Source organism: Ambystoma mexicanum, chromosome 12 (genome assembly GCF_040938575.1).
Source record: "Ambystoma mexicanum isolate Mex_15411 chromosome 12, UKY_AmexF1_1, whole genome shotgun sequence".
In the NCBI taxonomy this organism is placed as follows: Eukaryota; Metazoa; Chordata; class Amphibia; order Caudata; family Ambystomatidae; genus Ambystoma; species Ambystoma mexicanum.
In genome coordinates this window covers 1216211129-1216238599 of record NC_090936.1, presented here as the reverse complement: position 1 = coordinate 1216238599, position 27471 = coordinate 1216211129, and the positions used below count along the sequence as shown (strand labels likewise).

General features: G+C 45.8%; 1 protein-coding gene across 1 annotated transcript in view; it reads left to right on the top strand.

Annotated features, from left to right (window-relative positions):
- The window catches only part of LOC138514391 (sodium-coupled monocarboxylate transporter 1-like), a 987363-nt gene that overhangs the window by 46955 nt on the left and 912937 nt on the right, over window positions 1-27471 (top strand). Inside the window, exon 2 of the mRNA XM_069629873.1 lies at window positions 26428-26493. Within this exon, the coding sequence (XP_069485974.1) occupies window positions 26428-26493 (66 nt within the window). The remainder of the gene's footprint in view (window positions 1-26427; window positions 26494-27471) is intronic.

The window sequence follows — 27471 nt, the reverse complement described above, 5'->3', positions numbered from 1 at the left end:
GTAACAGTATCAGTTCTGTACAACAGTCCTCTGCGTACACACCCCGCCCAGAAATGTTATTGCGCAATCATTGTGGCTCCACAGTCCCATTTCCATCGCTGCCATCCTGAAAATCCCTGGATGTGCCTTTCGTGCTATGTGCTAGTGTGGGGGCTTAACATGCAACCAGGGTAGGGGAAGTTTGTTATAAGGGGCGGCTCTTAAAAGAGTTTTTTTGTAGATGCTTCTAGAAGAACACCTTTTTTCATTTTTTCATTTGATTTTGTGTTTTCTTGTGTGGACATTGTTACAGTAAAGTCTTCACCGCATCTTGTAGACGGGCAAACAAAACAGCATTACCAATGGGTGCCAAAGAAATGCCATCTGGTTGGAAAAATTCAGCATTTCCACAACTAATTAGGTCATTGTTGCAGAAGAACATCCCAGCAGCGGACAAAAAAGTATTCATGCTTCTGTTGATGAGACACCTTCCTGCGTCTGGCTCGGAACAACATCCATGAGCAGTGGGCCACACGATGAGAACAGCACTTTGGCAGTGGGGAAAAAGCCTCTTCACTAGCTTTAGCAACCTCTTTAGTCGACGGAACAAGCCTAAACAAGACATGTAACCCATATGCATGCCGCCGTAGTGGATGACGATAACATCGCCTCTCCCGAAAGTGGCCAAGTCTTTGCAGAGGGCATCTATGTCGGCGAAACTGCGCTCGTAGACACCGTTCCACAATGCGACCACTCCTTCCAACCCGAAATTGCCATCAAAGTTTCTTTCCAGGGCATACATGTGCAGATCTAGTAGAAAGGCATCACCTATAGGCAACACAATGGGTTTTGCCATGTCAGCCAGCCTCACTACGCAGAGTATAATGTACAGCAGTTTGAGCACCCCTTCCTGTGAACCACACCCACAGTACCTGATTGGATAATCCCGAAAGTCGCATGTGCATTGGACAGCAACATAAAAAGTGCAGATTGTGGCACGTGCAGTGCCCAAAGTCCTGCGAGGGCCGCACCCCAGTAAAGCAGAAGCAGTCCTTCTTCCCTTTCCACTACCTTTTGTCCAGCACCACCTCATTGGGTACGGGTAAATGGGCACACACGATTCCACCAATGCCATTCAAGACGTTACCATCTAACACTGTCTGTGCTGCACAACACTTCATAGGTACCGTTAGAAAATCAGCCTGCTAGTGTACTGTTGTCGGGGTAATTTCCCGGGGGTCGGCAGGGCCGTTCGCAGACCTCTGGGGTTGGGGAGGCCCCAACTCCTCCCCCGTCCCAAAGGAGTATGAGGCACACACAAGAGCAAAAGAGTTACTGCTGTTTATTGCACAAAACCGACAGGGACAGGTTCTCGGAGCACAGGTACCCAAGGAACATCTCATCCGTGGTGGGCTCACAGGCCCTTTTTCTAGCCGGATGACGCAACTACGAGCGTCACCTGAGAAAACTAGCCCCTAAACCTAACGCTATCTCGGGTTGGCTCCCCGAGTGGTAGGGTCAGTATAGGCCCGTATAGAAGGAAATGTTATTGGCAGAGAAAGGGTCAGGTGGTACTCTTGGGTCGTCCCTAAGATTTGCTACATAATAATATTTACATGGGGAAAGTTAATGATTGGCTAAACTATAGTGGCATCGGTGGTTAGCCCATCGTATTCTGATTGGTTCGCCCCCAAGCCTGGGACCATCGCTGTTCCCAACTCGCTGTGTTCCTGGTGCTGGGAACAATGTATGAATATGTGTCTGTGGCGGACAATGGACAGGTCTGTCCCTTTCCCATCGCTGTCAGTGTCCAGCTTGTCACTTTGTTGTTGCAGTCTGGGTCCCAGACTTGAGACCCCAGAGCTTCTCTGGTCCTTGGCATTGTATCAGGTCGGCCTGGTCACGTGTTGGAAGACCATGGCTGGAGCAGAATTACGGGTATTTGATTTGTATTTCGGCTCTGAGGAGTGTTTAGCAGTAGCAGGTGTAAACTTGCCTCGGGGAGCGCGGTGTGTAGATTGTAACTTCGTGGCCTTGGCTGTGGGGCTCTTGTCAGGGTTTGTTTTGCACGATCAGCATCTTGCAGCTTCATCTGAGCTGCTCCATCCTGGGGACTCTGGTTTGCGGCCTACCTTGGCCTAGTCGATGGGTGGCGGCATACAGTCCATAATACGGGGGTCACGAGGGGCGACATGGGTTCTTATGCATCAGTCCATATACAGGGCTACGTCTTCATGGTTGTGGTAGCAAGGAAGCGTCTGCAAGCATATACACGGGCGTTTCTGCGGTGCCTTAGTTAGCCTATGTGAAAAATAACAACGATGCATATGTGAGTGTGAGTGGTCCTCTACGTCATAGCACTGAGTATGTTCTTCGTGTGGGTTGGAGTGTGTCTGATCCAGGTGCTTGGTGACACGTGTGTTCTTGTCCGCTGACTATGTCGTCATGTCATCTCTAACGATGACGATATTTGTGGGTGATGCCTAGTCGAGTTGGTCCATATGGTCGGTGTTAGCTCCACCCGAGGTCCCACCACGTGGTTTGGATGACGCACAGCTTGCCTGGGTGTGCGGGGTGTGGCCACGGTGGATCTTGACGTCCGGGGCGGCGGTCAAGGGGCTGAACTAATCCCGCGGTGGTTGCTTAGGTCGTGATGTCATAGGCCATAGTTTGTATGGGGATCAGGGAAAGGGATCGTCCCATTTTCCCTCTTCAGTCCCCCCTCTGGTCTTGTCGACCACAAAATTATCCACTCTCTTATCTCCTCGTACTCGCCATACCTTTGTTAATCCTGCCAGGTGCCCGTACCGGTCCACATAGTCTTCAAATGACCAGAACATATATACACAGCCACCACATGGCTTCCAATAAACCCATTTTCCAACATAGCTCTTCGGGTTTCTTGGATTCTCAACTTTTATGGATGGTGGGTACAAGTCTGCTTCTACTATCTGCTGGTGCAGTCGTTCACGTTCCTTGATGATGACATCTGTGTGTTTGTCGTCCTCAGCTGGCATTAGAAAGTGCATGCCGATCATTTCCTCATCAGTACGCTTTGACCTAGCCATCCATAATTGTATTCCTATTAGAGAAGCCTTTCCCAGGATCATGCACCCTGCCAAAACCTTGAGGCCATCCGAGAGCCATGATGGCATCCAAGACCAGATATATGAAAACCAGCTACCATCCTTCTTCACCCCCTTTGCTTCCTCTTCCATCTTGGCGTGCATCTTGGCCAGCTGTGATACCGCTGCAGATAACGTACCATTGTCCTTGTCATTTGCAGAAATGAACGTGCAACATGCACTTCCAATTTTTGCACAAACACCTCCTTCCATTGCTGTCAGAAGGTCCAGTACATATCTCTTCTGTAGGGCCACCATCCTAATTGCTCTTAATTCTTCCTTTATCGCGTTGAATCCGTTTACTGTGGAGTTGATCGTCATCATCAGTTCCCATCTTGTTATCTGCAGCCATTTTGCATTTGCATAAGCCTGCACTCCTGGATGTATCGCAGATGAAAAGAACATTGCTGCGCTGCTGAATAGTCTGTGCGCAGGTGGAATCTCGCTCAGTGCTGTTTCTGACCGTCCCCACAGGTAATTTCCTGTCAGTGGTTCTCCTTGTCTTTTTATTCTTGATAGTTGGCTCTCTTGTGCAGTGGCACTCTGTGATTTGCTGTCAACTTGCCCCAGGGATCTTCTTCTCCTTTTGTTCCCTTCGTCCATTTTAGGGAAGTCCTCCATATTGACGTGCTTTTGTGGTACTACTAGTGATGGTACGTTGATGTGTACCATATTGCACACTCCATTCCATAACTGTGGAAGGCTGTTGTATGCTTTGACTCCGCAGGCCCAATAGTGGTCCATCAATACTGCTGTTCCCGCACCCCCCTCAGGAAGCTTGATCATTCTTTTGCATCCTTCATTCATTCCAACATCAATTTCTCCATCATGCTGGTAACATAGTGTGGGCGCTGTAAGGGGAATTATTGTTATGGGTTCTTACTCTTTATCTAACCATGTTACCAATGCTGCACCCTTTGTCCACTCCTTGTAGCATTTGTCACTTTCTTCTTGCACTGTCATCACTGATGATTTCGCCAACATCAAAGGTTTACTTCCCACAACTCCGTCCACCCATCCATCCTTTGTGTATACCTTGCCATATATTAGCATTAGTGGTCTTTCCCAGCACCCTGGTTCACCTCCAATCTCTCTTGCGCTCCACTGGCATGGCAGGTAGTTCAGTGTAACCTCTTTTGTTTCTCCCTTGTCGGGTCCGTCTGTTATGTACTGGAGCCCTTCGGTCAGCTGCCAATAATTGTCAAACATCGGTAGTGTTTTGATGAAATTGTCTTCATAGGGGTATGTTGACCTTGATTTCCATCTTAGTGTTGCTGTTTTCCCTTGAAATCGTCTCTGTGTTTGAAACAACGCTAAATATAACAGGCATTCTGCAGTTGTTGCAGGTACTTCAGTTGCCACAAATGTTCTTGAGGCGCTCATGGCGTATGGGATCAACGAGCATACATAGCAGTTGTCCTTTGTCGTGTCCTACCCATTTTGAACATGTGTTTATCCCACATATTGTTAGATACGTGTGCTGATTCTGTAAGATATGTGTCCACCCCATGTACATCAATTGAAACACTACGTTTACCCCTTTTTACGTTTGGACCCGTGCTACTGGTACCACCTGACACCGTGCTCCTTGCAGCCGTGGTAGGGGAAATGTTAGTAGTGGGAGATGCCCTCACATAAAAAGCATAGTAGGCCTGCCAGACAGCGGCAGTAATCAGACCAGTAGTGAAAAAGACCCCCACCATCTTTAATACAGTTGTTATTACCACTGGCATTTTCCTCTTACCTTTGCTGCGGTCCTGCAGCTACTTTACTTTGGATGATATAGGTGCCCGCCTGAAAATCTCTCAAAATGTGCGTTATTTCTGTTAGTACTTTTTATTCAAGCCCTGCGTATCAAGTGGTCGTTCAATGCCCAGGCGAAAAGCTCTCCCCACGCTTTCCTTACCGTCCTATCTCTTAGGGTAGGTAATGCTGCGTGGAGGTGTGGAAACGAGCGTACTATTAGCATGAGAAACGCGTTATAATATATACATATTCTCCTTGGCCTTAAATATTTTGGCCTTCTTATAATGTATACAAATTGATGTGACAGTGCTTCTGGTGTATCGTCTGTGGGTAGCATTTGCCCCTGAGCAGTGGCGTATGTTCTTTGTCATTCACTTACATATACAATAACAATGTGCAAGACCTGCATGTGCGAGACAAAAAAGAGAAGAGAGCATGCACGTGTTTACACAGTGTGGTGTATATTGCAGATTCCTTTGACAATGTTCTTCTTTAGCTGTTGGCTGGTGGGTGTAAATTTTAGTTAAACGTATTATTTTTTTTTGTTGTTTTATCGGAAGTTCTTAATTTATTGTTCTTGTTTGGTGGCGTACTTTGTCTGGGATCTTGTGATCATGGGGTGGGCTATGGGTGGCTGATCGTTCGTGTCTTTTGGCCTTCTTATAATGTATACAAATTGATGTGACAGTGCTTCTGGTGTATCGTCTGTGGGTAGCATTTGCCCCTGAGCAGTGGCGTATGTTCTTTGTCATTCACTTACATATACAATAACAATGTGCAAGACCTGCATGTGCGAGACAAAAAAGAGAAGAGAGAATGCACGTGTTTACACAGTGTGGTGTATATTGCAGATTCCTTTGACAATGTTCTTCTTTAGCTGTTGGCTGGTGGGTGTAAATTTTAGTTAAACGTATTATTTTTTTTTTGTTGTTTTATCGGAAGTTCTTAATTTATTGTTCTTGTTTGGTGGCGTACTTTGTCTGGGATCTCGTGATCATGGGGTGGGCTATGGGTGGCTGATCGTTCGTGTCTTTTGGGGTATCTGGCACCTGTGCTGTGTCGTCGTTGTCAGTTGTTGTTGCTGAAGCGTTGGCCCCTTCGCTGAGATGAGGGCAGGTCTGTGCTTTGTAGGGCTTGATGTCGTGAATGTGTGTCCAAACGTCCTTGTCGGATAGTTTTACTGTTCTAGGGGCCACTTTCTGCAGTTTATGGGGCCCTGTGAATCTAGGGGCGTTCCACTTTCTACAATAGTTCTTTAGGAGAACTTCATCTCCTTCTTTCACTGTCCACTGTGCAGTCAGTTCCTGTTCCTCGTTGGTTGCTTTTCCCTGTTGGTTGTTCTTTGACCCGCCCTGTGTCCGTTGAATCTGTTAAGAGATAAAAGCGGCACTAGTAACCAAGGAAGAGATATACTCGTGCATTCCCTCACCAAAAACAGTACTTGCGGTGTTACAATCACTCATTGCCCTTGACGGTGGTGTGAGGGGGAGGTGCATCTGGCGTCCGGTCACCCACCTCATGGGGTGTGAGGTGGTGGTCCGAACCTGGTCTATTTCTTAACTCAAACAGGGCCAGGGGGAGGCAGTACAGCCAACTCTTTTTGGTTGTTTGCTGGATATTTGCTATTTCTTCTTTTAGGAGACCATTGAGGCGTTCACAGACGACATTAGCTTGTAGGTTATACGCACAGGCAAATTTATGCTTGATTCCTAGAAGGGCAGGTACGTGTTGGAACAATTCATTGGCAAAGTGGGGACCATTTTCTGACCTCAGTACTTCGCAAACTCCCCAGGTCGGGAAGACCTCCCTTACCAAAAATGTAGCTGATCTGAATGCGTCTGCATGAAGCACGGACCGGCCTCAATCCACCTTGAAAATGGCCATTCTACTACAACCATGTATTTGTATCCTTGACATACGTTGATCATGTCGACGTAGTCAATGTGTAGGTGCAAAAAGGGTCCTTCAGGCCGGGGTATTGTACCTTTGATCACTTGCAGCGTGTGACCGGCCGTGTATTGTTGACATGTGAGGCAATTGCTAATGAAATTTGCAACGTGTGAGTTTAGCTCGGGGCAGGCAAAACCATGATTCTTTTATTCGTGTTGCAATTACTTTTTTCCCTGTATGAGGGGAGTGGTGTAGTTGGGTCAGGGCTGTTTTCAGTAGGCCAGGGGCATCACAACTTTCCCTGTATTATTATGTCACCATAATGCATCTGAGGGGGACATGGTGCATCCTCTTTTAACCCACAGTTCCTTTTCTGCCATTGGTCCTGCCACCTGTAGTTCCATAATCTGTGTCTCTGGGATGTGCGTGTACCCATCTTTCATTATCATCTCTCTTCGCATGTGCACAATCGTGTGCATGCTCTCCATTTTCCACTTCCTCTGCTATAAACCGTGCTGGGTTGACATTACTGCACCTTACTATCTTCAGCTCAGGTCTAGACAAGATAATCTCGTACCCTGTTGCTCTTTGGTTAGTCAGCGTGGATTTTGGCTTGTTTAATATTGCGAAGAGGGCATGTTCCACGTATAGTGTGGTGGAGCATCCCATGGTGATTGAGGAGGATTTTTCTACTGCAAAGGTAGCTGCAGCTAGGCTTTGTTCGCACGGGAAGTGCCCTATCATCACTGGGTCTAATTGGCCACTGTAAAATGCTATTGGTTTGTGTCCCATGCTCATCTTTTGAGTTAGTACTGCCTTCATTACTGCACCATCGCAATGTGAGAATATGTAGAATTCATCTTCATAATTAGGAGTACCTAGTACTGGTGCCGTAGAAATTGCATGTCTAAGCTCATTGAATGCATCTGTCATTGCTCTTGTCCACCCCAACTTCCTTGTGCCCCTCTGTGCCTCCCTGAGGGCCGCTAGCAGGGGTCCTATGTATGAGCTGTAATCAAAGACCCATGCTCTACAGTAGTTGCATAGGCCAAGAAATTGCTGCAGTTCCCTGACCGTCTGCGGATGTGGTGTATTCTTTATTGCTTGTGCCCTTGGTGGTGCAATGTTCCTTCCCTTTTCTGAAATGATCTGTCCGATATAAGGTACTTGCTCCTGACAGTACTGCAGTTTCCCCTTGTCAACCTTGTATCCTTTCTCATCCAACACTGTGAACATTTTTACAGAGTCCCTCCTGCACTTTTCCTCAGTGGTGCTGCAGATGATTATATCATCCACATACTGCAGCACCGTGCTTTCCATGTCTATGTTTCCTAGGTCCAATTGTATTACTCTGTTAAAGATGGATGGTGACTCACAGTACGCTTTGGGTAGTCTAGTGTGTTTCCACTTTGTGTTGCAGTATGTGAAACTTGTTAAATCTTGCGAGTCAGGGTGCAATGGTATTGAGAAAAAAGCGTTTTTGAGGTCGATCACTGTGAATCGTGACACCTCTGCTGGTATACCGCACAGTATTGTGGCTGGGTTAGCAGCTATCGGGTACTCTGCCTCCACAATATTGTTAAGTGGTCTCAGATCTTGCATGAAACGCCAAGACCCTCCCTTTGCCTTGCGCACAGGGTATACCGCAGTGTTGCACGGGGATTCTGATGGAACCAATATTCCTCTTTCCACTAGGGCACTTATTGTCTCATAAATCCCTTCATCAGCTTCTTTAGACAGTGGGTACTGCTTCACCCTGGGTAGCCTTGCACCTTTCTTCAGCTTTATTTGTACTCCTCCGATGCTTTTTATCCAACCCACGTCATAGGGACTAGTAGTCCATAGTGATGTGGGTACAGCTGCTAAGTCTTCCTCATAGAAGGGTACTTGTGTAGGGATGGGTGCTTCTAGTGCCATTGTCATTTTCTTTTCTACCTCCTTATAGGTCACCCTCAACCAGACATAAATGTTCATCTGGAACACCATCTCCCTATCTCCTACTTCGTCTGAGAACAGCTCCTCATCTGATGCCTGTGTCAGTCGACATCCTTCAGCCAGTGCTACCACTGCCCTTCATGCTTTGCCTTCTCCATCCTGTGCATGAACTGCAATGTAGTCTTTGGTTGCTACAATACTCTCAATGTCCACTGATATTATTGCCCCTTCTTCCTCACTAGTGGGTCTGAACATGTATGCTGCCGGTCTCCTCCACACCTTGCCCTCTATTCTCGGTAGCCATGCTATTGCCATGTCTGTCCCATATTGGAAGAGGTCCCCATCCACTGGTTCTGCCCTTGCCACTTTCTTGCCACAGTAAGCCTGGAGTATGTGTCGTGTGGTGAGCATGTGTATGCCTGGCGTGGAGCATACTATTCCCTTGTCAGTGAAGGATATGGTCATGTTCAGTCTGCTCATGATGTCTCTCCCAAGTATATTAACTGGTGATTGCTTTGAGTATAACAGTGGCAGAGATAGGTTGTGGTCTCCGACAGATAACATCTCCTTATCAGTAAAAGGAACCAGCCCTCGAGCCCCAGAGAATCCTTGAGTGTGCATGGCATCGCCTGACAAGTTGAACTTCCCTTCCCTAATACAGGATCTAGTGTCCCTTGTATTAACTAAGAAAGAAAATGTTTTGTCACCTATCGCCACCTTTATGCGTGGTTCCTCCGCAGGGTTAGGTGTTACCGACAGGATGGGAAACAACAAGGACGTCTGTGGGCTGTCCTATTGGGGGTATAGTGATTGTCCGTTCCCTGTGTATGGGTTGTGACCCAGTATCATCACCTTTCCCATTTGCGTCGGTGGTATTGGCATGTCCGTGAGTAGTTGTGCGTTGTCCTGTATCTGAGTGAGTTGTTGTACCGTTTGGATGTGCTGTTGTTGTGCCATTGTCATTTGTTGTTGTGCTTGTTGCTGTGCTGGTTGGTGCTGTATTTGTTGTGTAGGGGGCGTCGTGTATGTTTGCTGCTGCGGTTGTGGTGGCACTTGTTGCGCGTGTGTTTCTGTCATTTGTTGTGGCTGTGGTTTTTGATAGTAATGTTGTCCCCCGTTGTAACCCTGTTGCCCTTGCTCTCCCCATCCTGCTTGTGCCGGCCTTGCCCTGCATGTGCATGATAAGTGTCCTACTAGCCCACAGGTCCAACACGTTGGCGGCTCTCGGACTTGTCACGGGTATCCTCCAGTGTTGTCTGAGTACCCCTGCTGTCCATATTGGTTATACCCTCGGAACCCTCCCCTTGCTGGGGTGCTGCTGGTCCAAATCCTCTCCCTCTTGCTAACCCACCCCTCCCCCTGTAGTTATTCGTGTAACCATTTCCCACTTGCGTGTATCCTCCCCCCATTGGAGGAGCGTATGTATGTTGGGCTGTGTATGGAGGCAGTGGTGGCATTTGCTGTGTCATAATTTGTGCTTGCTGTGGTGGTGCTGCTAGTTTTTGCGGCTGCTGTGTAGTGGCTGGTGTTGGTGGGGCTGGTACTGGTGTCACCTGGGCGGGGCTTGTTATTAGCGCACCTTCCATGGCATATTTTGACAGGTTCTTTTGGACCAGTTTTGCCTCATCTGCCTTTCTGTCTTCCTCTTTCTGTTTCATCTTTTCTTGCCATAGCCTACAATGGTGTACTATTGTTAGCTGTATTTCCGGCCATGCTTTTGTTTCCATTCCTACCAAATAATTTTAACTGCCTCTCTACTGGTTCTGGGAGCCCCTGTATCAGAATGTGGTAAAAAAATTGCTAGTGTTTTGCCCCACGGTTCCCGCGTTTCCAGGCGCCACTTCTCCTGAATTTCCTGGATGTAATTAACAGGGTCCTCATTCTCACGCATTTTGTGTGACGTTATTGCCCCTATGTCTGAAGTGTCTGGATATTGTACCCTCAGCGCTTGCCATAGTGCGTGTCTGCAATTTGCAAACGGTGCCCCATCATGCGACGTGTCACTGATGGTCACCCCTGGGAATCCCGCCCTCTTCCAAATGTCATCTGCTGCGTCACCCATTATGGAAATTAGTAACCCCTTGACATCTCCTACTGCTAGCTTGTGTCCTGCAGTTAGCCTTTCCATTTCATATATCCATTTCCCTGCCCCTCCACTCAATGATGGTAGTCTACATTTAATATTCTCCTTGTCTGCATGCTTCCATGGGACATATTGTAGCCTTGCCCCACCCTCTCTCCAATAATGGCATTTGTGTGTATTCCTTTATCTCCTCTGGTGTGCGTCGGCGTGGTGATGTGTATGTGTGCTCACTCTCCTCTTCCATGTCAGAAAATTCTTCGAGAAAGTCAGTAAGGTGTTGTGTAAGCCGCGTATCCCCTATGCCCTTATGGCCTCTCCGTTGACCCATCTGATCCTTGTTGTGTGGGGTGGCTGATCCCTCCATTCTGCGTCCTTGGAGGTCTCTAAGCCTGTTAACATATGGCGTGTGTTGTGCTGGTGGTGTCAGTGGTCGTTCTGTCCCTTCTCTTTGTTGTCATTTGCCCACCCGTCCTGTCTTTCCTTCTTCTTGTGTCTTACACTCCCATGACGACCCGCAGTCTGTGCGTGTTATGTATAATTTACTTAGCCCCTCTCCACTCCCATCACTCCGTCCTCCGCAAGATCCCTCTTCCTCCTCACTACAAAATCCGTCTCAGAATGTCAATGACTTATGGGTTGCCAACAGGGCTACTCACAAGGATTCTGGGGCTACTCAGAAAAAGGATGAGGGGAAACAGCCAAAGAAAGATAACAAAGAGAATTCTAATACCTCCAATCCAAAAGAGGGCCACAAACAGCAACATAAGGGTGAACCACAAGGGAAACCAAATCAGGCTAGTGCACCATCTGGACCCAAACCATATGGAGGTCAGAACAAACCCCCATTCATCAAGACATTTGGGAAATGTTATGTTTGTGGGTCAACTGACCATGTGAAAGGGGATCCCAGATGCAAGGGTAACCCTTCAGGGGTCCACACTGTCTCCTTAGCCTTCTCCCCAGAGGAAGAAGTACCTATGGCAAGTGGAAACTTTCACCTACTGGCTGATGAACCCATGAGAGTCTCAGCTAGTGTTTCTTTAGTGTCCCTGTCTATAATTCAATCCCAGATAATACTAAAGAGTATTATAAAGATAGTGTTCTTGTGAATGGTCAGGAAACCCCTGCCATCAGAGACACTGGAGCCAGCATAACTGTGGTGGATGAATCATTTTTCAAGGTGGAGGATGTTGCTAAGGCACCCAAACGCCTCACCAAGTTAGCTGGAGGCCCTGTGCAAATGCTTCCCCAGTTACCAGCTCTCATCCAGTGTAATGATATGGCTGTCGACATACCTGTTAGTGTGCAGAGTGAAGTGCCTGGGAGAGTCCTGTTGGGTAATGACCTGGAAACTCTTGGAGTTGTATCAAGCACCCCCAGGCCTCCCAGTAAAAGGAAACAGGAGCTTGCTAGGTCTGCAAGGGAGAGAACCTTGAAAGGCTCTCCAGAGGAGTTGATAGAGGAAACTCCACAGGAGTTGCTCACTGCCATTTCTAAGAAAACAAAGGCAAAGGGGAAACCCAAGACCTCCAGGAAAAAGTCAGACAGCACCCCTGTGCTACCAACAAGGACATCCCTGTTAGGCAGAATTATATGCAGTACCCTTTGGGAACACCACACACAATTAAGACTACAAGTGACAGTACAATTTCACCTTTGGTACAAGCCTGTACTACACAGTTAAAGTGGTAGCAGTGGCTGAGCAGCCAGACTTATCTCAAGAATAAGTGAGCAGTATCACATAGTTACACAAAGGGCAGCAATTACTATGATTCAGGCAAACACTGACTCAAGGTTTTCAAGTAAAAGAATATACATTTATTTCACTCTTCAGTTGTACGACATTACACTATTATAAGCAGTTTAAAAATCACACTCTTAATACACCACACCACTTCCCTTAAATTCCAGACAAGTTAAGCTCACAAAAATGAAGTGGGAGCAAAATGGCACTCCAGCAATGTAAAAGGGAGGGAAAGACAAAGTTAACAGAAATTGAATCACACCAACAGGTAAGTATTCAGGGCAATTGAACAAGAGAGACTACAATGATAAAATCAGATAGAAAAGGCTTAGGGCCAAAATCAATAGGTCAAAAGTCTTTTGCTCAAGATCACACAGTTCAGGGTAGTTCGCTGTAAAGTTCGTGGCACGGTTTCTGGATGAGGTTGGTTGATAGAAAAATTAGTTCAAAGAGAAGTGAAGGACAAGCCCTTGATTTGGAGAAAGATTTCAAACACTTTCACCGCGGTTGAACGAGACGGACAACCGGATATGCACAGTACCTTAAAACGGAGAGGGAGCTGTAGTCGAGGCAGATGTTCCTGGTGGTTCCTGCAAGCTCACGGTTCCTGAAGTGACTGTCGGACTGACACAAAGTAGGAAGACTGGAGGGTCCTGCACTACCCAGGCAAGAAGCCAGCAGCAGAGCAAAACAACAAATAAAAGGTGCACTCCTTAAAACCCAAGCAGGGTTCGACCTTTCCTGGCTATCCGGCCCACTGTAGCTCTGTACAGTGAATTCGACCAGAGGAGGGGTCCTGGCTTGTAGTTTGGGCGAACTGGTTGGTCCCACCAGCTCAAGGGAAGACGTTTCCTGGAGGATCTTCTCTGTCGTCGGATTCTGAAGATTCGGACCTGCAGAAGGGCTTCACCGGGCGGTTCAGTCGTTGTAGGGGTCCTCTTCTTCCAGTTCCTCGTTGGTTCTTTCATTACAGTGGCGACTCTGCCTTTCCAGTCCCAGAGACCTGCTTTCTATGCAGTTTTCCTCCATTCATACAGCCTGGCTGTCAATCACACAGCAGGGTGGCTGTCCTGGCAAGGACAGTCCCCTCAGCCAATCAAACAGGAGTGCGACTTGGGTTACCAAGGGAACCCATGGCAGGGGTCCGAAGATCCCTCCCTCACATCCTGCCTACTCAGACTTTCAGGTGCCTTAAGGTGGGCTCCTGTGCAGAAGCCCATGAAAAGACAGCGAACAAAGGAATCATCCCCGGTTTGGCGCGCAGAGAAAAGCACGAGAAAGACTTTAACAAAAAGAAATGGCGAATAAAGCCAGCTGGGGCCAAAATAAAATGTATTTGGTCAAGCGGGTTTATGTTTGAGGCTAATATAATAGCCTAAAACAATACCACGTTTATATAAGATAATCGCAGTAGAAAAGTTAGGGTAGTTACCACTGCCAGCAGCCAAGTCTTGATGTAAAGGGAGCAAAACAATGCTCCAAGAGACACAGACAAAAAGGGATAAGAGTTAACCCTTTCCAATACTCCATGTAAGATGGGGTGTACTGGGTCTGTGGTTTAAAGTGACTAAAATAAAGTTAATGGCAACTTTACCTTTTCTGAGGGACAGTAGTCAGTCACAGAAAATGGAGTCAGGGGGAAGTCTTTAAGACAACCCTGTGTCACTGCACTGAAGGTGCTTTGTGACACACATGAAAAATATGAGGCCATGGAGTAGGTGAGGCTCCAGTGCTCAAGATCACACTCAAAAAGTGAAAACACACACAGGAAAACACATTTAAGAGTGGGAAAAAGGCTCACACTCTTACCAGGTGAAAAAAATAAAGCCTAGAAATCCAGCAAAGCTGCTGAGGGACTCATTAGGTAAGGGAAATCAGCCATTTATGAGAATTCTGCCTAACACTACCCTCACCTGGAAATGACAAAACATTCTTACAATTCTCCCTTGCCAATAATATCTTTCTGTTTAATGAAGAATACTACCGTCAAACCAAGGGAATAGCCATGGGAGCTAGTTATGCCCCAGCCATAGCAAAGAGCTTTATGCATTTCTAAGAGAAAACACACGCCCTGGCCAGTGATGAATTCAAGAATAATATCAGGCATTGGTATCATCTTAATATGGCAGGTCACAGAATATCAACTTGAAGTATTCGTAAATTACATAAACATCAACAGCTTTGATATATAACTAACAAGCCATATCAGTGCAACAAAAATAGAATTCCTGGACCTCACCATCCACATTTCAAATTGATTACAGAAACCTATCGAAAACATACAGCGGTCAACTCAGTTCTCCATGCTTCCAGCTGTCACAGAAAACTGGTCATCAGGAATATTCCCAAAGGAGAATTCATTAGGGCAAGAAGAAATTGGAACAACAAGGAAGTTTTCACTAAGAAAGAGAACGCTGGATACGAATCAGAGAACACCTAAGTACAATAAAATCACGAGACCCAAAACTACCGCTGGCAACTCACTGGCATTCTACGAACCAACTAGACGACAAGAAGAGCATTCAATTGGTTGGATCACAAACAGCAGTGTGTGGTGCAAGAGGCGGAAATCATGAACTGAAACTAAGACAGCAAGAGGCCCGATCATCTGCCGGTTTAGATGCGTCACAAACTGTCTGAACTCAGACCACAAACTCAATGTCTTTCGGTAATGTACTAAGTGTATGTAATAAAGTAAAAAATGAAGCAACCAGAACTATTGACCCTGACACAGTACTCCCTGCCCTGACGACCCACACAATTGAACATGGGCCCTTTACCAATTTACTAATCCTGGCCCAGTACAGCCCCAGCCCAGACAATTGGCCCACGAGTCACCTCACACCTTGGACTCATGAACTAATTTCATGGGATCCTAGCTAATCCTTGCTCAGCTCACTGTGCCAGTCCAATTACATTCAGGAAATACACAATTAGCAACAAGGGATGACCACCATCTGCCCAGCCTCAGTAGCTCCATTTAAGCCCCCAGATGACCAATGGCTCAACAACAGTTGGACCAGCACTACACCTTAGTAGCGAGGACCACTATGGATGTCCAAAGTGCCCAGTCTTGATCACATCCCAACCTTGAGCACACTCTCAGACCAGGACCACCATTCCGATGCAGGACCAGCACCATCTATACACTTGCACACCTACTCCCTTGGGCTCATTCAAAGGATGCCCAATTAACTAGGGGTTCAATATCATGGTGGCACTCACATGAAGAGCCTCAGAACAGGTACGTGACAACAAAGGAGTAGTGTTGTAGCTCACCGGCGCCACTACTACAGCTGTTTCAGAGAGATTAAGAAACCCCCTCCGATATCAATCCAACGTGAACTGGCTCACAGGAATAAGGGCACCTGCTCAACAAGGCAACCAGGTTGTCTTGAAACCTATAAATGGAATGTAATATGAACCCAGGCTACATAGTGCACAAACGTGCTCCAACACCATAGGACCAATACATGCGTTCCAATTAGCATACCTCCCGGTCAGTTCTTATTACATTAGGAGCATGCGCTCCAACTAGACACCGAGAATCCTCACAAAGGTATATGCGTGATTATTTACAGTGGCTGACCTGTTACACGGACTGGCACACATTCTTCAAAGCAGCAGCATCTCTGGGCAGCTGCGCGCATGCGCCAAGTAAGCAGTGTTTCCGAGCTGCATATCAATAAAAGAATGACCACCATTAAAATCAAGGAACCACACCAAGAGACGGACGTTATTCAAATGGGAGCACACGCTCAAACAATCAAATGTAAGCACCTACAATCATACGTGCGCACTCAACTTATGCTAAATAGCACCATATGCATGCTCTTCGGATTAGCGTCCCCCAAAGTACAAGTCACCATGACTTGCCTAGCATGGACTCGCGCGCATGCGCGCAATATTAGTATCTCTGCAGGATGGACCGTATTGGCTGAAGCAGCACTTAAAGCTACTGCCCACAGCCTTCACCTCAGAACCCATCCGGTCGTGAACATAGCAAGCCAGGTAAAACAGCAGAAGGTGTATAAACACTCCATACACCTGCTGCACTGGTTCCATGCCTCAATGGGTAATTCCAATGCAAACTCCCACTCTAAGAGAGCCACCTGTGAGAAACCAGAAGGTGTCTCACCCGCTAGCCCCACAAATCTCTCTATTAGGTGGCCAGGGCATGGGCATCGCCTTTGGATCCAGACCCTGGGGGTGGACCAGTGTGGGAGGATCACCTGGGTGAGGGGTTTTCGGGGAGTGGGACACCGGATGGCGAGGTGCGGTATCCCTACCCCTGTAACACCTTTACCCCATCCTACCAGGTAGGAAATGTGTGAACTTTACCGCCCCACCCCCTTTCCCTTCACAAACACTTTCACATGGACAGCCCGCTCTGGGATAAAACAAACTCCCACCTGAGCAGCATACATGTCCCTCTATTATGGTGAGTTGAAGTCAGGCCATTACTGACAATCACTCGCACCTGACTTCCATTAAACTTCCCCACATGGATAAAAAGCAGAGCACGAGAGTTCACTGAGTGAGGCAAAGCACACGAAGGAACAGCAGTTTCGAGTCAGTAGCTGAAGGAGTGGAGAAAGACGGCAAACCAAGAAGGGTTCGCAAGGAGGGAAATACCCTTGACCTTTTTGGCAAGAAATCGTTACTTTCAAGAAAACTTTGAGCCAGAAAGCGTAAGGCCAGGAAACCAGACTGAAGAATCCTGCATTGTTTGTCAAGATACCGGAGGCCCTCCTACGTATCCGGCCAAGGCGGGGAGGAGCAGCTGCAGCTGGGGTATCATCTTTGGCTCCAAAAACTAAGACGCGCCAAAGAGATCAACACAGCCGGTGAGTTGGAGAGACCAATGCAAGACTGGTCAGTGTTTCTGTGTTGAAGTCAAAGTTGCAAGCGGCAACTTTGTATACTGAGCATTGGAACAAACATTGTTAAACATGTGTGAGGAAAGACGGGAGTAAAGCTAAACTGCTGATGAATGTTTGAACTTGAGAAGGGAAGATATAATACCGTTGACAGAGTGGTCTGGCACTGTTCCCAATCAAAGGTCTCTCTAAAGTATCCTGCCAAGAAGTGGCAGAAACAAAAGTAGAAGATTGATCAGAACATTGTGTGAAGTGAATCGAAGTGGTCCTGCAACAGTTTGAGCAAAGCCAATTGCACATTCAAAAGTTTTCGATTTTGATATCAAGAGGAAACCTTAGAAAGTGAATTACATGGTTTGAGTACGAAGGAGGGAGACCAAATGAGAATATTGTGTTAAAGGGACCCTAGCCCGAGCGAGTGAGATCCATAATCTGAGCCGGAATGAGGGAGATCCATGGTCAGAGCCCAAATGAGAGAGACCAAGTGTAAACATTGTGGTAAAAAGTGGGTCCAAGCCTGAAGGAAGGAGACCCATAATGAACATTGGAAGCGAGAACTTGTGCATGTGAAGATCCTGAGAAGTATGGAACTTTGATATTTGCTTGTTATGACAGGCCCTCTGCAGTAAGAGACTGTTATTGGAAAAGAGGCTTTGGCAGGAGGCCCCAATACTTATGCTTTGAACTGTATCCTCGTGGCAGAGAAGACAGAGTGTGTGCAAAGCTCAAACTTGCTGCCTTGCCCCGTTCTGAAAACATGGGGAAGGGAAGCCAACTGCTCAACCGTCCTGACATAGCGACATATTATTTCTTGAGCACTTTTCTTTTACATACACAATTTTCCCACACCTTTTGTATTTAGAAGTAAGGATTGGCAATAGGACCTTTTATTTTGACAGAGACTCGACTAGGACTGCGTTCTTATTATTTGATGGTCGTAGCTTGCTCTCATCTTTAGATTTAGGTTAGATAGGCGTTCGACCAACCCATTGAAGTTCAATAAACACCCTTGAACTGTGATCACTTGTGTCTGTCTTCACTGTTTGATACCATGCCTTCCTTACACACGCTACCATAAACTCAGCAACCTTCTTGCCCAGACTCAAGCCCATCCGGGCAGACCTCCCAACAGCCCAACAGGACGGCAATCTCCACAACAAGTCTGCCAACCGGCAACCATGCAACACACATTTTAGGTAAGTCCTACCATGTCAGGTTAAACAACGTACTCTGTCGTAATTATGACTATAAAGACATATTATGATTGTACCACCATGTCATACTAATAATGATTACTCCTTTCCTCCCTCTCCTTCCTCCCTCTTGACTTTCAAACCATATTAACATTAAAAAACATGTAAAATTCAATTTATTTTTACATGTTTAAAATATATTGACCATGGTGTACACTCATCACCTACACAACGTATTACAATGTTGCACTAATTGCCTTAAATTGTAACTAACTAAGCCTTGATAAAGACCCAGAGAGGTTGAAACACATGTCGGCTAACCACCAATTACTACAATAAAATGCGCAGAAACCACTACCAACAAGGAAGTGAAGAGTAAAAATAATTTACCAACGGCTACAACCAAATTCAAGTAATAATAGCGCATTGTGAGGGCTGTTATGCGTAAGGGCCTTTAATGAGGGTCAATGGATGTTGCCACCTGGTAATGACCCTCGGAATGTAGCATTATTGCTTAATTGTTAAACATTCCAATAATCCTGATAAGTACGTAAAACCTGACTTTTTATGAATACCTTTGTATTGATGTAAGTTACAGCCATATTTATAAGAAGTGAACAAATTACTTACCTTTCGGTAATGTTCTGTCTGATGGATGTTTTTCTAAATTCCTCTTTCATGATATGTATCCCCCAGCACAGCTGCTCTTTGGAAACCTTTCCACAACCAATGTGGCTCCAAGGCGGTTCCGCCCCACGCCTCTTTGCGCCCCCACCCGCCAGTCATGACGTTAGAGCCAGTATATATTGAGATGACTGACCTGGGAAACTAAGCAGTCATGTTTAGACAATGTGTGCATTGAAGCCCAAGTCACCACCCGGCAGATGTCCAGAACAGGGACTCCGCATTGCAGAGCCAAGGTGGCAACTTGCTGTCTTGTTGAATGAGCCCGAGACCCTCAGGCATATCTTTACCAGACAGATCGTAGCATTCCGAAATGCAGATGATCCACCTTAACAGGGTCTGTTTGATCAGTGCCCTGCCAGCATGGGCACCAGCATAACCTAAAAGAAACTGCTCATTTTATCGGATCTCCCTTGTCCGAGAGACGCAGTAGCTGAGGGTTTGTATCGAGAGAATCCTGCCTCTTCCTTGGAAGGATGAATGGAGGGAAAAAGACAGGAGGTTCATCTTTTGAGAAAGGATGAGCTCACTCTTAACATCACCATCTCTTTGCAAAAAATTAGGGAGACTTTACAGATAATACTTGGAGCTCACTCACCTTCCTAATGGAAGTGATGGCAACCAGGAAGATCACCTAAGGGTCCGTAATCTCAAAGAACAAGAAAGTAGGGGCTCAAACTGATTGCCCATAAACATGTTAATACTAAATTCAAGCTGAAAATTAGGGAGATTTTACAGATAATACCTGGAGCTCACTCACCTTCCTAGTGGAAGTGATGGCAACCAGGAAAATCACCTAAGGGTTTGTATTCTCAAAGAAGAAGAAAAAAGGGGCTGTAACTGATTGCCCATAAACATGTTAATACTAAATTCAAGTGCCAAGTGAAACAACAAACTGGCATGGGGGAAACTGATTACAGAATCCCTGGAAAAATTGCATCACTGTGGGGATTGTGATAAGCAAGGCCTGCTCTGTGGTTCTCTTGACAACCGAAATAGCAGCAAGATACCTCTTCACAGTGCCAATCTGCAGACCCATCTGGGTCAAAGAAAGTACACATTCCAGACCTGAGGATGTGGAACGGTTGAAAAGGTTGAGATCTCTCTCGCCATCAAGCAGAAAAGTTCACCACTTGCTGGCATAAATGGACTTGGTGGCAGGTCTTCAAGCAGAGAGGAGTACTTCAGGATGTTATCTGACAAATCCCACTCCTTATACCTCAACCTTTCAGCAACCAGGCATGAACGTTCGGTCCTTGATGTTCGAATGGAGAACCTGTCCTTCCGATTAGGAGAGCAGGTCTGTTCTCTGTGGAAGGTGGCAAGGAGAGCACATGGACCTGTCCAGCAACACAAGGTACCACATTCTCTGGGTTCAGTCCGGTCGAACCCAAACAGGTGCAGTCTCTTGAGAACAAGCAAAATGAAAGGGATCAGCAGGTTGAAAGCCCACTCGTCTGTCAGTGCATCATTCAGTGCTCCCTGCAAAGGAACGTCCCTGTAGTAGAACCACCTGCGCTTCCGGATCACACTAGAAGTGAAGAGGTCCACCTGAGGAATCCACCACTGCGAGGAAATCTCCCCCAATACCTCCTGACAAAACTCTACCACAGGAGGCCGAATTTTGTCTGTTCAAGTCATCCGCAATTTATTTTATGTTATTGGTTTAGAATGCAGACCTAACTCTAGAGCATCAGAGCACTGTACAGAGTGTGAGTAGCCACCATTTTGACTGGCATATTTTAACAGTAGCGCAGTTCTGTTCATCGGTATGTGTGTCCACTGGAATCAGTCCTTGATCAGGTGTTGTTGAAAGAGCTGTGTTTTGAGAGATTTGGAGAATTGTGAGGGCATTCCGAGCTGGCACCGGATTGAGTTCCAGAGGGCGGGTGCATGAGAAGAGAAGGATTGTTTGCGGTTCCTCTCTTTGCGAAAAAGTTGTGATTCAAGCCAGTTGGTTGATTTTCAGCGCAAGGAGCGTGTGCCACCATGTAAGTGGAGCTTAGCCGCCAGGTACGCTGGTGTGCTACTTGTGACTGCTTTTAGATGGTATATGCAGTCTTGAACAGTATCCTGGCTTGGAGTGGAAGCCAATGTAGTTTGTATAAGATGGGGGTGATTCAGTCAAATTTTCATGCTCCTGTAATCAGATGTGTTGCAGCTTGGTGGACTTCTTTTAGGGGAGCCAAGTGAACAACTGGAGGCCCTGTCAGGAGATCAATTCCCCCATCGATGTGCGAGACCACCAGGGCCTGTATTACTGTCCGGAAGTCTTGCGGCAGGATGCTAGGTTTGACTTTTCAAAAGGTAAAGATTCTGAGCCAGTCTATTAGGGGTTTCTTGGCTATGTGTTTCTGAAAGGACAGACTGCTGTCAATGGTGAAGCCTAAGGATTTTGCTGAGTCTGAGAGTTGTGGATAACATCCTTCTAGGCATGTATCATTGAGCCATTGTTGGACAAGTTGTTTTTTAGCAGGTGGAACAATGAGGATGAATTCAGTCTTGGATGGGTTGAGTTTGAAGTAGGCAGTTGACATCCAGGAGTGGATGATGGCTAGGTAATTGCAGAGACAAGTGATGTCCTGCACTCTCATGTACAACTGAGTATTGTCTGCGTATTGGTGGATGATTATATTGGAGACTTTGAGCAGAGTACCCACAGGCTCCATGTAGAGGCTAAAAAGGATTGGTGAGAGAATGGAGCCTGAGGGACTATGCAGGAAACCTGGAATAGGTTAGAATGTGATGAGTTCATATGGAAATACTGGTGTCTGCCTGAGAGGTAGATAGTAAACCAATTCAAGACTATGCCAGAGAATCCCATCCTGTCAGCAAGAAGGGATGCAATTATGTGGTGGTTGATGGTGTTGAATGCAGCTGAGAGGCCAAGTAGGGCGAGGAGGCATGAGCCTCCCTTATCCATGATTTGGAGGGCATCATCCACCACCAGGATGGTGGCTGTCTCGATAATACACTTGGGGTGGAACCCTGACTGATAGTAATTTAGGAGGTGAAGTTGATTGATTCTGATGAGTAAAGAAGCAACGGCTTTTTCCAATATTTTGCCAATAAACGGGAAGTTCGTAATGGGCCTGTAGTTGGCCAATTATTATTTAAAAGGGTATAGTTTTTTACAAAACTTTTCATTTTTGATTTAGTTATCATACATGTTCGTATTCTTGTTAACAGATTAGATACAATAAGAAAACAAAAGGAGAGAGGAGTAAAAAGAACGTAGTTTCAGGATATATTTATCCCCGTAGTCCTTTAGTTAGATTCGCTTTTTTTCTGCTTTGATTCCGCAGTAGCTGCAGGCCCAGGACTCGTCATGGAAGTTATGTGGTTCCAGAACTGTTGTTAAGCATCTGTTGTACCCTGATAGTATGGTGTTCCATCTGTCATGGAGTTTCAACTCGGTCCAATGGTACATTTCATTCCTCTGAACAGCGCTTTTTTGTCTGATGGTGCCGGGCAGATCATTAAAACGTGGTTGAGAGTCTTAAGGGTCTATTTTTCTTCACAAAATCGACAGAATGTTTCCACTTTAGGGATCTGTCTGGTTTTTGCCATGGGTTTGCGTGTTGGTAGTTGGTTGAGTCGTAATCTGGTAAATTGATCACTTATCATCTGATCTGGGAATTGCTTCAGATGTGATGGAAGTTTGTTGAGGGCACGGATATCTAACTCACAGTTCAAGTTCATCTGGTACTGTGATTTCTCTGATAGGGTGTATATCCAGTCATTTAGTTGTATTTTTTTTTTGTACATTGCGGACCATTCATTAGCATCTCTTGTGTTATGTTATTTGCTGTCATTAGGCCTTTACCTGTGTTTTTCCATATGGTCAGCACCGTGTTAGCTACTGCATTTCTCTCCTCTTGAAATATTTTGTAGGCTGGGATGTCGTCATCGTTTATCATTTTTCTATACAGATCAATTTTTTTCCAGTCGACTTTGGATCGTAGAGATTGAATAGCGATCTTGTGTCTGAATCTTTGTATCAGGAAGGATTTAGGGAGGACCAGGATTTTCCACCAGATTAGGCCTTCCAAGACATCCCATGTTGTCTGGTCGCGGTTTATCAAAGATCCGCTCCCGTAGGTAAGAATAGCGGACACTTTCCGTCGATAGAAGATTACAATGGGTTTCATCAAAAATGTTCTGAATTTTCGATCTAGAATTAATCCTTGTCTGGCTAGTGAAGATATATTTGATCTTAGATGGATTTGCCAGTCTGCTTCTACTTTCAAATGGTTCACTGCAATTCCCAGATATTTGATAGATGTTTGTTGCATCCGTTTTTTACTATTCAAGTAGAAGTTAAAAGATAGGTTTTTCGCTTGTCGCACCGTCGTCCGGGCCATGATTTTCATTTTGGTTGTATTTATCTCAAAGCCATTTTGCAACATATAGGATTCCGAGTCATTTAGGCTTCGTTGTAGCCCAATCTGGATCTTGTCAAGGATGACAATGTCATCTGCATACATGAGATGTGGAATCTGAGTATTGTTTAGTTTGGGTGGATTTGCCGCCTGAAACTGGGGGGGGGGTTGTTCTGGAACATCTGAGGTGTAAAGATTGAAAAGTGTTGCTGCAAGGGGGCAACCCTGTTTGAGCCCGTTATCTGAGTTTATGGGTAGTGATAATTGTCCATGTTGTAATAGTCTGATTCTGAATGTTGTGTTGCTGTAGAGTTGTTTAATGGGCTCCAATATCAACGTTGGATAGCTCCACTTTTTCAGTTTTTCCCAAAGTGTAACCAGTTGGCTAATGACATTCTTCATCCCAGCCAGATGACCCACCATCAGACATGTCACTCTCCATTGCCCAGAAGCTAAGTCACATTGCTTCTCTGCATAGCAACAAGGATCCCAAACCACCCTGTTTGTTGAGGTAGTTCATGGGTACCATGTGGTCTGTCAGGGCTACCACAGTCTTTCCTGTACCGAAGGAAGGTAGGTGACGAGGGCCAGCCTGGTTGCATTCCTTCTCAATTCTAGAAAATTGGTGGGTTCTCAGCATTCTGAGACCACTGGTCGCTCACTGTTAGTGAGCGCTCCTGTATTTCAAGTATATGTCCATGACTAGCATCAGTTAGGGCCAGGATTGTTGAAACAATGCCTCTTTTAACAACTTGTCTCTATGGGACCACCATTCCAGATTTCGTGAAACCTTTGTCGAGAACTGAAGAAGTTCTGAAGTACGTCCCTGAAACTGAGACCACTGACAATTGAGAAGCCACAACTGGGACAGTATACATGGCCAGACCTCTGGTACCACAAAAATACAGGAGGCCATAATTCCCAGCAAGTGCAGAAAAGCCAGGGCCGGAACTCTCTCTTGTGATTGGATGTCATGAATCATTTTGGCGAGGTTTGCTTATCGGTTGTTGGGCAGCAAGGCCCTGCCCATACGAGTGACAAAGACTGCCCTGATAAATTGGAGGGATGAGATAGCAAAATCTGAGGCTTCTTGAAATTTCTGGAGAAACTGAAGCTGTAGAATAAGTGTGCTGACTCCTGGTCTGGGAAGCAAGCTCTGACAAGCCAGTCATCCAGATGGAGAAAGACAAGAAGGCTTTCACCGTTGCGGTGAGCTGCTACCACTTCCAGCAATTTGGTGAAGACCATGTGTCCGGAAAATAGACTGAATGGCAGGACTGGTTAGTGACAATGTACCGCTGCAAACCTTAGCTAATTTTTGTGATTTACGTGGGTAGGCACATAGAGGTAGGCATCCTGGAGATCCAAAGAGACTAGCCAGTCCTGCAGGTTGAGGGCTTGATGGATCTGAGCTAGAGTAATCATCTTAAACTAGTTGTTGCACAGGTACAGTTTCAAGAGACAAAGATCCTTCTTTGGCACCAGAAAATAGGCTGTTGCATCTGTTTGCCAGAGTGAGCCTACACCCCTGACCCTGTGGGCGTAAGAGGTGAAGGTTTGAAAACACCTACCACTGCCTTTGGGGGCTGCGGCTGTTGCTGCTGTACAGCGAGGCCCAGAGACCTGGCAGGCTGCTTCTATGACTGATATTTTTGGAAGAAATCATCTACTTTAGCTCTGAACAAATAGATGCCATCAAAAGGCATACCCATCCGTTTAGCCTGGACAAACCGGGTTGAAATCAGAGGTTATCAATCATGAGTGTCTCCTGCTCCATTGGCCATTTTAGGAGCCATGCAGTCAGCTGTATCCAAGCCTGTCTATGGAATTTGAGTGGCTGCCTCCTTGCCATCATTGACCAGGGCTTCAATGTCTGCTCTCATATCTCCCAGAGGTTGGTGCTCTGCAGTCCCTGAGACCAGAGGCCAAAATAAAGAATTTGGCCAATTCACAGGATGCATTAATTTCCCTCAGGTGAAGGCTGCCTTAGCCAAGTACCTCTGTTACATGAAGCCTCTTCCTCTCCCTGTCCAGGGATAAGGAAGGGATAATAATGGTCTTGTGGCTCGCTGTGGCTGCCTAGACCAACAGCCACTGTGGGGGGTGTAGAGGAAAAAGAAAAGTCTAGTCAGAAGGAGCCGCCGAGGTCCTGAACAACCCTAAGGTTTCAACCACCGAAGCCATCTATCATTGAAATGAAGGCAGATGTTTCTCTGCAGTGGGTGCCAGAAGCATATCAAACTCAGTAGAAGTATCCAGGTCACTTACCTTTTGCAAGTCAGCTGCAAGATTCAAGAATGTTCTTCCTCACCATACAATCCTAATGGAAGTCCCTGCCCTCTCTGAGCCTTTTGTCATATTTGAAATGGCACAGAACGTCTGAAGCAATTACTTCGAAGAAAGTGTTGTTCCGGAAGTGAACGATTAACTAAGGTCACGTAGTGCAGTACTTCAATATATACTAGCCCTGATGTCATGTCCAGCGCTGGCCGCATATATGTGTGGGCAGAGCTGATGTAGAGCTGCGCTGTGGCCCCTGATAGCAAAAATGGTTTTCAAAGATCAGCTGCGCTGGGATATATATATCTTAAATGAGGAATCTGTGGGAGGAAGGAATCCATAACAATTACACCTTTAGAAACGTACACCAAAAAGATTATCTGCGATTCAACCTACTGCTTTTTAAAGAAGTCCTGATTCCTAACAATTATATATATGTAATGTGTTATATATGTGTTTTCCCTCATTGAATCTCACGTTTTAAAAGCCTATTTTTTCTTTTTTAGTATCTGGAACTTCGATTTAATAAATATGTACGACGTGCTGCAACGTTGCTCTTTATCATAGCAACGGTGAGTAACCTTTGAATAGGTCAGTTTGATCTGAAATGCATTGTACCCTAATTACGTTTTTTGTGAATGCTCTGTCCAAATGAACTTCTCCTGCAAAATATTTTCAAAGACAACTGTGTTTTATTGGACAAACTCAAGACTTATCTGCTTGGTATTAATGACCGAACATTTAACATAAGCCTGTACTACACAAGTTGGTAGAGTGGCTGAGTAGCCAGGCTTATTTTACAAGGAGTACTGTGATCTGTAGAGCAGTACAATGAAATTAGTAAATACAAGTAGTCAAGTAAACACTTACACCCTTTAAATGTTATATTAAAATTGTGTATTTTTATATGCACAAAGCAAAAGAATCACACTAGATATACAGCAACTAATAGTAATATCAAGTAGAATTTCAGAATCAAGTTATTCAAGCAGTAATAAGACAGGTGAGTAAATTCTTTTTCTACTAAAACATTTCCAGCACACGGAGTGACATCAGTTAAGGTCAGTAGTAGCACTTATGGTTCACCATTCAATATTGAGTTTGGAGGGAAAAAGCGGTAAAGTTGAGTAGAACACTGTAGCACTGTAACAATCGTGTTTTCTCCCAGAGGGATGTGGAAAGTATTTTGCCCAGCAATGAGAATGTAAAACAATTAAAACCTTTATTGGGCACATGCAGTGCCAAAGCCAATAGGGTTTCATAAGGGGTGCCTTTAGGGAGCCAGGACAGCCAAAGTCAATAGGACAGTTCTAGTTCTGGTGCAATCTTCTTAGAAAATGTTAGTTGAACAGTAGCTCACTGAAGACAACTCCAGGAGCTCAAGAGAGCCTTCCTGATGTGTATAAGCTGTTAGGCCTGCGCAAGCGAATGGCAGTAATTCAAAATGATGGAAAGAAGCACTCTTCAAGCTAGTAAGCAATAGATTTGGCTAAATGTGGTTAAACCCAAAGACCCACAGTACTTTAGAAGTGAAGCAGATGTTCCAGCTG